Source organism: Salvia splendens, chromosome 10 (genome assembly GCF_004379255.2).
Source record: "Salvia splendens isolate huo1 chromosome 10, SspV2, whole genome shotgun sequence".
Taxonomy (NCBI): Eukaryota; Viridiplantae; Streptophyta; class Magnoliopsida; order Lamiales; family Lamiaceae; genus Salvia; species Salvia splendens.
The window spans coordinates 632,908-641,826 of record NC_056041.1 but is presented as its reverse complement, the minus strand read 5'-3'; the positions used below and the strand labels follow the sequence as shown (position 1 = coordinate 641,826).

At 32.5% G+C, this 8,919-nt stretch overlaps 1 protein-coding gene across 3 annotated transcripts; it reads right to left on the bottom strand.

Annotated features, from left to right (window-relative positions):
- Positions 1-1,733: 1,733 nt before the first annotated feature.
- Positions 1,734-4,384, bottom strand: LOC121753360. 3 transcript variants are annotated; one of them, XM_042148645.1, is made up of 5 exons: positions 4,134-4,384; positions 3,893-3,999; positions 3,446-3,788; positions 2,872-2,999; positions 1,734-2,336 (listed from the first exon to the last, which is right to left on the bottom strand). In XM_042148645.1, the coding sequence occupies exons 2-5, from the start codon at positions 3,968-3,970 to the stop codon at positions 1,917-1,919; spliced, it is 969 nt and encodes a 322-aa protein (XP_042004579.1). In that variant the 5' UTR covers positions 3,971-3,999; positions 4,134-4,384; the 3' UTR covers positions 1,734-1,916. The 3 variants fall into 3 exon arrangements, with proteins under 3 accessions (XP_042004579.1, XP_042004577.1, XP_042004578.1); XM_042148643.1 differs by having other exon boundaries at positions 3,893-4,032; positions 4,134-4,383; XM_042148644.1 differs by having other exon boundaries at positions 3,893-4,023; positions 4,134-4,383.
- Positions 4,385-8,919: the final 4,535 nt, after the last annotated feature.

The window sequence follows — 8,919 nt, the reverse complement described above, 5'->3', positions numbered from 1 at the left end:
CACTCTCTGGTGAGTTGGAGCAAATCCACCTTTTTGAATTTTATAAATTAAAATATGATCCAACATATACAGAGCTACTACGTTAAACTTTAGAAGATTGTCCATGTGTCGATCATTTGACGATGAAGAAATGCACGAATTTAAATTATTACTATTAGAATGAACTGTCATTTCTGAGAAAAATAAAAAAATTACAAGAAAAGTATACTACTCCTTTTTAACTCCTTGCTTTTATAAAATGTTAGTACAACTCATTTTATCTATACATGTGTAAATGAACGAATAAAACATATATCTATATCTATAAATATCACCCTCTTATAATATATCCATACATATCCATAGAATTCTTCATCCACACAAAATTACGTATTTTGTTTCTTTAAAATTTTGCTCATTTAGTTATTTATACATGTATATATAATTATATTTAAATAAAATATACTCCCTCCGTCCCGCACTACTCGCACTTATTTCCTTTTTGGGCGTCCCAAGTTACTTGCACTCTTTCCATTTTTAGTAAAAATTTTCACCTACAGCCGTCATTTTTGACTTTCCTATACACTCATTCCTTAATCTCCGTGCCGAAAAGGAAAAGAGCGAGTAGCCCGGGACGGAGGTAGTATTAATTTAGATTAATTAATATTTGTTTAAAGAATTCCTTGTACGTGTAAAATATATTGATAATTGAGCGGCGCACGTGATCTAACAAGGAGTTTGGAACTGGCCATGTGATACAGTGATAGTAATGGCGTCCCTATTAGACATCACACCATTTTCATAGTACTACATCATGGACTACTAATAATTATAATACGGAGTATTGCTAATCACCCTTTTTAATGACAAGGAGAATTTGATTAAAATCTATCATGAAAGTTAATATTAGCAGTAGTATTATATTTTTAATATAATATATGATTCGTTTTGGTTCTTTCAATTTGATTTCTCTCGATTTTGTTTTAGAATTACCTACAAGATTTCCTTCATTTTAGCATTTATTAGTTTTCCTGTTTGATTAAAATAAACAAATGAAAAGCTATTAACTAAGTAATAAAATTAGCGTTGATTTTTTTTCCAGGATTTCCTTTCAATTTGTTTTCTATTAACTTTTATTTTATTTTGTTTTAAAATGACCTTTTATTTATTTTCCTTTTATAAATTAGGATTTCCAAAATTCATTTTAATATTTATTTATTTAATAAAAAGTGCTCTTTCGTGAAAGATTACAACAGTTTTAGGATGATAATATTGGGTTTTAATATTTTAAAAAAATACAATTATGTCGCATGATTATACAGTGGGCTTTCACGTACTATTATTTACAAATATGGCCCATGAGCCTAGAGTTCAACACACATATTTTAATATCGGGTAAACTGATGAGAAATATGAATTATGTATTTGTAATATGTTCTTGATGTGGTGTAAATATATTTCAAATTAGTGATATGGCTAAGTTATGTGCTAAGAAGTGTGTTGAGGAAAAGAATAAATTTCACAAACGATCTTGTCCGCTTTTATTTAACGAATGCCACATCACATTCCTTTTCATCAAAATTAGATCTCAAGGGAAAATTGAGAAAAATGATAAAACTTCATGGTTTTATAATTTATTAGACAATTTTAAAAGTTGGAGGAGACCAAAAATTCGACTAAGATTTATGATTTTGCTGACTATTTTCCCTTTAATCAATTACATATGTGGAGTATAATCTAACCAATGTCACTAATTTAGCCAAACCTTTAAAATTTGAGCAAAAGCATATTCAGAGTTTTGGATAACAAACTCATTTCTGCATGAACACCAAGAAAAAGAGACAGTTTTCGGGTTCAAACTACACCGTTGGCGGTCATCCCTCCTCAACTCAAAATGGAAAATTGACAAGGTGTATGTATTGTTTCTCTCTGTGTAACTAATCTTTCCAACCTTCCTTAAACCTAAGGGTTGGAGTGAGGGGCAAGGAGGTTACCGGAGCTTCTTCATCATCCCATGTATCTCCCCAGCTGTTATCCCAGCTGTCGTCAGCGTTGGTGCCGTGGGAAACCGGCAGCTCCATATCAAGCCTTTGGTATATGCGATCTTTTCTTCTAAAGTGGTTCCTCCCTGATTTGCTACACATGAAAATTGAAATACCAACTATTACCAAGCCACCCAAAAACACAACTCCTCTAGACAGAGTTGGACTATAGATGCTCAAGTTCGAGGAGCTCGGGTTATGATTATTCGCCTTCCTGCTCATAAATTCATCTTTCAAATTAAGAGTGCAGTTGCCATGTCCGGCTGTCAGGACAATGAAGTGGCCATTTTCCACATCTCCGAGAGAAACCTTGACCTGAATGATAACAACGTTTCAAGTTGAAAAGGACAAAATTCATACTGAGGTTCTCAACATGAGGCATATTTAGGAGTTTCACAACTCATAATAAATACTAGTACATCAGATTTGTAATTACACATTGCCAGCATTTAATGGGATTTTCCCTTCTCGGTAAATTCCGGCATAAATCATGAATGGGAACATCTTAAAGTTAGTAAAAAAACAGGAACACTTCTGGCAGATTTGATAAATAATGTGAGAAACAACATATGACAAAAATGTAGTAAATCTGAGAGCAAAAATGAGTTATTATACCGTTTTTATTCATTGATAAATTCATTAAATGACTTTTTTATCTACGGCCAATAAAAAATTGCATTATAAGCAGTATAGTAAATAAGAGAACACTTCAAAAAATAAGTCAATAAATTTGATGAAATGAAGAATTGAGTTGGCAAAGTAAAAGCTGCAGACATATGATATAGGAATTGACGAAACATTAATAACACTACCAGCCAGTTAGATACATACTACTATATGATTTACACACCTCTGCATCTTTATTCTCTTGCAGCCCTATCTTTTTTCTCTCTAGCTGAACTGAGTCAGGGGCTGAAATTGTGATACTCTGGAAACCTTTACCTCTGTTCTGAATCAAAAGTGAAAGTGATGGCGAATCTGGAATTCAAAGGGCAAGAATTTATTATTGCTTTCATACCTCGAAGAGTCAGGTTCAATAAAGTACTCATAAGGCCAAGTTCAATAATTCTTATTGGAGAAACTTACAAGATAAGTATATATAGCTAGACCAGATACATAAAGTTTAACTTAGTTGGAAAAATGCAAAGTCGGAGAGAAAATACTTTAGGACAGCAATCAAGTAGTAGGATATATTACTTGTTAACATCATTATTCATTAGGAATAATCAAATTGAGAAAATTGAGGATAAAATAAGTTAGGACAACAATCAAGTAGGAAACATTACTTGCCGATATCATTAGAACAATCGGAGAACATGCAAGCATATCGTATGAAGTAAATGGATGACGTGTTCCCCAATTTCTCGTTGTAACTCAAAAGGAACTAACATAAATTAACCTCATAATGTGAAAGCAAATCATACCATTCCCAGGAACTCTCAGACAAGCAACCAACGTCTTATCATCATCTGTACAATGATTCGACGTGGAATCACATTCTTCTCTTACCGGTGGCAATCTCCCTTCTTTAGATTCCCTATTCAACTCCAAACTAGACCCCTCATTCTTCATTTTCAGCGCATCCCTCTTATCTCCACCATCCCCCTTTTTTTGTTCCTTCTCCTTTTCTTTTAATTCAATCTGCTCCTTGGGATCATTACTATCTAACTTAACAGCTTTATTCTTTGTAAGATCAGCTGTCTCCTTCCCTCTATCATTACTTCTATCAACTAACACTTGCCGATTTTGCAAGCCTGCAACTTCCTCCTAAAATTGTTCACGCCATATATTAGTAAATGAAACTGATAATTATACTTTTGCATAAACAAGTAATAAATACACTCAATTCAGGAGCTATCATCATTCATTACCTCCGAATCTGCAGCAACACGACAAGAAATTACTGAGGCAACAATCAAAAGCACCAGAAGCGTATACTCTATCTTCATCCCCAAATGATTTAACGGTTTTCAATAATCTGACTAATTCAAAATTGGTCAACCTAAGCACACTAACAAAATAGCAGTTCAGAGTTTGCATAAACTTTCGTGTATTTGCTACCGATTAAAACAAAAAAAAAATGAAAGAGCATACTGATTTCTGATCACTGACCTTACGTAGCGCGGTGGCAAAGCATCTAATTCGGAATAAATAGGCTGTCCTCCTCAGCTAGAACACTTGACATAGGAATCTCGACGTAAACGGGAAGGGGAAAGGAAAATCTAGGGTTCGTGAGATTCCAGATGTATATTCAACTTATACACAAGTAATTTGGATGTATAAACACATTGCAGGAATCAAAAGAATTGGGAAAGATTTCGAATTTATACATAGATAGAGGCAAACCATAGTCATTCACTCAATTTGATTAGTCAAATTAGTTGACTAGGTAAAATATTTTTATTTGTTGCGTAGATGTTATTGGATGAACGTAATATTGTTAACTCAATCCATATTAGGATTGGGGAAAATATCGAAACACCGAAATACCTGTCTTATCGGTACAGTATGATACATTGCCGAAATCCGGTAAGGAAACAATATGAATTTTCATATACCACTGCATCCGAAATTTGGTATATACCATAAAATATAAATATAATTATATATAAAATATTTTTAAATTATAAAATCTATTGTGAAATACTCCCCCCATCCTATAACAAATATCAAATATGTGCCCTTTTTATTTTTGTTCATCCAACAAAATTATGTGCATTTCATTTTTGGGAAGTTATCCCACTTTATTAGTACTCATATACATCAACTTATTTATATCTTATACCACAATTAACCACTACTAATAATGTGAGCCTCACTATCCATTAACAATATTTTAATTACTCTTCTTCTCCTCATCTCTCTTACTTTACTAATTTTGTCTTAATTCCCTTGACATATCTATTGTCACATATGTTTTATGGAACGGATGGATCATAATTCATCTCTCTTACTTTAATAATTTTATCTTAATTCCCTTGACATATCTTGTCACATATTTTTTATGGAACGGAGGGAGTATAAATATAATTAAGAGTAAAATATATTTAATTTATAAACTATAAATAATATTCTAAAAACTCAAATTATCTATGTTTATTGATGTTGAAAGACGAAAGTCAGGTATACCGCAAAAGTACGGTATACCGAAAATGAGGTACAATACCGGTATGAAATTTTTGCCATACCAAAACTAAGGTATACCGAAAATTTTGGTAAGGTAAATGTATGATTTTTTTCGCGTACCGTGTTTACGGTAAGGTATACAGTATAGTGGTTTCCGTAAGTTATATCGTACATGCCCACCCCTCCATATCACAACTATAGAAAAATATCTAGAATTAACCCCGGTCAATCTCAAATCCCAGTAGCTTTTACTCCCTTCGTTCCAACTAAGCAAAGTCGTATTTCTTTTTGGAATGTCACAACTAAGTTGAGTCATTTTCTTTGAAAAAAATAAAACATGCAATCATTTTTTACTTTATTTCATTATTTACTTTTCTCTCTTTATATTTCCTACTATATTCATCTCTCCTACTTTTCAACACAATTTCTTAATCTTCGTGCTCAAAAATTTTGACTCAACTTAGTTCGGACGGAGGATGTACATGATAGTCAATACTTCTACTTCCATTTCATATCTCCAAACAGAACTTTTACCTTTGACAATAGATCCTTTTCGTGTAGTACAAATGTATCGCAACCGTTGCAAAAAAAAATATATAATTAAATTAATATCTTCTAATCTAAAATTATATCAATAACTACTAAACTTATCTTTGATGTAGTGGGATCTAGGTGATCAATTTATGCGCGACATTTACTCTCTTAATAATAAACTCTAGGATTACTTTAATGAGGAATCTATGTCTAGTCTTGCGATCACTATGATTTTCACTAAATTGATTTTGACTAAGTTTGTTATCTATTGATCCCATATGTTGCGTGACAGCAGGTGCAGTCCTCAGTGTTCACCATTCACTAGCCCTTGATTGATTATGTAAATTCATTTTTAGATTCAATTTGAGGAAATGAAGGGTCTATAAGTTGCATAAGCTTGCAAATATCTACTAAGCCAGACTTTTACCCTAATTGTTTGCTCATTTGGGGGTCTGTATAAGTTTTAATCTATTTTTAATCTGATTTTGGAATCATATGCTGGTGTAGATTTAAATATTTTGTCAAATTTTATGTTTGCATTAGGAGGCGTAAGAATTAAATCTTAACCACAATTTTTCAGTCAACAATTTGACATCTTTCTCTCATAGAGATCAAACCTTAACTATAAGGTTTTTCTTATTTTTCAATGTGTAAAATTAAATATATGAATCCTTCAACATCCAACAAATATTCGTTCCGTACAATAATAGACAAAAAAAAGTACATAAACATCCGGCTAACACCCCACATAAAATAAAGTAAGCGTTAACAATCTGTTCCATACAATAGACAAAAGTACTTAACAACATAAAAAACTAGATGTTAACAATCCGTTTCGTACGAGGACAAATACAAATAAATCCATAATTATTTTTATTATCTTTTAAAATTGCGGCGGGATCAAACCAGTTCCACAGACTAATCACAAAGGACTAAGTGAGGTTAACATGACGGCTTATTAATGGAAGGGCCCCTGGTGTAACATGATGTTCCAAGAGTAATAGAAGGGCCCCTCATGCAAAATGTTGTTCTCAGGGTAATGGAAGAGCGGCTCGGGCCAAAGGTAGCTCTTAGAGTAAGAGTGCGTATAGGACCGTTGGGCCCTCATGCTGTCCTCAGAGTACCACGTTACAAGGTGTAGATCATCCAATCTGGCAAGACATTCCATTACTCCACTTCTGTTAGCCTGCCCAGCTATTGTCATCTTTCCGTACGGGTCGATTCCACTCAGCGGGTTTCGGAAATGGCTCATCATCTCATTTTTTTGTAATGAAAGCGGGCAACGCCCGAACCAGACTACATACTACCGATCATAAGGCTAATCATCTCATTGATTGAAGCTTCCCATCCATGTATCCGACGATTTATATCTACAAGACAAATCTATAACAAAATAAAATCAGTAATCATGCACAAAACATGATAAATTGTATAAATATACGCACAAATATCTGTTAGGTTGAACATTTGTTTAAATATAAATTACCGAGTGGGTTGGCCTGATGGATTGACCCGGTGGGTTGTACTAGTTACAATTATCATCTTTTATTTTTTAATATTTGACATCTAATTCGACCCTTCATGAATTATTATTTTTATAAAATAAATATTTATACACAAAAACCTTCAAATTATATATTTAATATAAAAATATATTAGATTTTATTAATACAATATAGATAAATAAACTGAAAAAATTCAAATTAACTAAGAAATATTCTAATCTCTAAAATATGCTTCAAACTATCTCAGATATGTTTAATTTTATTTTATTTATATAAATTTTAAATTAGTATTTAAATATTTATTTTATTTATTCAAATTATATTCAAACTAAGTAAAAGTACGTATAGGACCGCTGGCCCCCATGCTGTCCTCAGAGTACCACGTTACAAGGTTTAGAGCGTCCAATCTGGCAAGACACTCTATTACTCCACTTCTGTTAGCCTGCCTAGCTATTGTCATCCTTCCGTACGGGTCGATTCCACTCCGCGGGGTTCGGAAATGGCTCATCATCTCATTGATTGAAGCTTCCCATCCATGTATCCAACGATTGATATCTACAAGACAAATCTACAACAAAATAAAATCCGTAATCACACACAAAACATGATCAATTGTATAAATATACGCTCAAATATCAGTTAGAATGAACAATGGTTTAAATATAAATTAGCCGATGGGTTGGCCTGGTAGATTGTACTAGGTACAATTATCATCTATTATTTCTTAATATTTGACATCTAATTCGACGTTTCATGAATTATTAATTTTATAAAATATATATCTATACACAAAAACCATTAAATTATATATTTAATATACATATATATCAGATTTTTATTAATACAATATACATATATAAACTAAAAAAATTCAAATTGACTAAGAAATATTATAATCTCTAAAATATGCTTCAAAATATCTTAAATATGTTTAATTTTATTTTATTTATATAAATTTAAATTAGTATTTAAATATTTTTTTATTTATTCAAACTATCTTCTAAGTAAGAGTACGTATAGGACCGCTGGGCCCCATGCTGTCCTCTGAGGTATCACGTTACCAGGTGTAGAGCTTGCAATCTGGCAAGACACTACATTACTCCACTTCTGTTAGCCTGCCCAGCTATTGCCATCCTTCCGTACGGGCCGATTCCACTCCGCGGGTTTCGGAAATGGCTCATCATCTCATTGATTGAAGCTTTCCATCCATGTATCCGGCGATTGATATACAAGGTGTAGAGCGTGCAATCTGGCAAGACACTCCATTACTCCACTTCTGTTAGCCTACCCAGCTATTGCTATCCTTCTGTACGGGTCGATTCCACTCTGTGGGTTTCGGAAATGGCTCATCATCTCATTGATTGAAGCTTCCCATCCATGTATCCGACGATTGATATCTACAGGACAAATCTACAACAAAGTAAAACTGTAATCACGCACAAAATATGATCAATTGTATAAATATACGCTCAAATATCAGTTAAGATGAATAATTGTTTAAATATAAATTATCCGGTGGGTTGTCCTGGTAGATTGACCCGGTGGGTTGTACTAGGTACAATTATCATCTATTATTTCTTAATATTTAATTCGGCAGTTCATGACTTATTATTTTTTAAAATAAATATCTATACACAAAAACCTTCAAATTATATATTTAATATACAGATATTTTAGATTTTTATTAATACAATATAGATAAATAAACTAAAAAAAATCATATTAACTAAGAA

Excerpts from the sequence above, each read along its gene's own strand:
- LOC121753360 (XM_042148645.1), bottom strand. The coding sequence starts at position 3,970 with ATGAAGATAGAGTATACGCTTCTGGTGCTTTTGATTGTTGCCTCAGTA. Across the intron at positions 3,789-3,892 it reads GTGTTGCTGCAGATTCGGAG|GAGGAAGTTGCAGGCTTGCA; the intron begins GTAATGAATGAT and ends GAACAATTTTAG. Across the intron at positions 2,337-2,871 it reads AAGAGAATAAAGATGCAGAG|GTCAAGGTTTCTCTCGGAGA; the intron begins GTGTGTAAATCA and ends GTTATCATTCAG.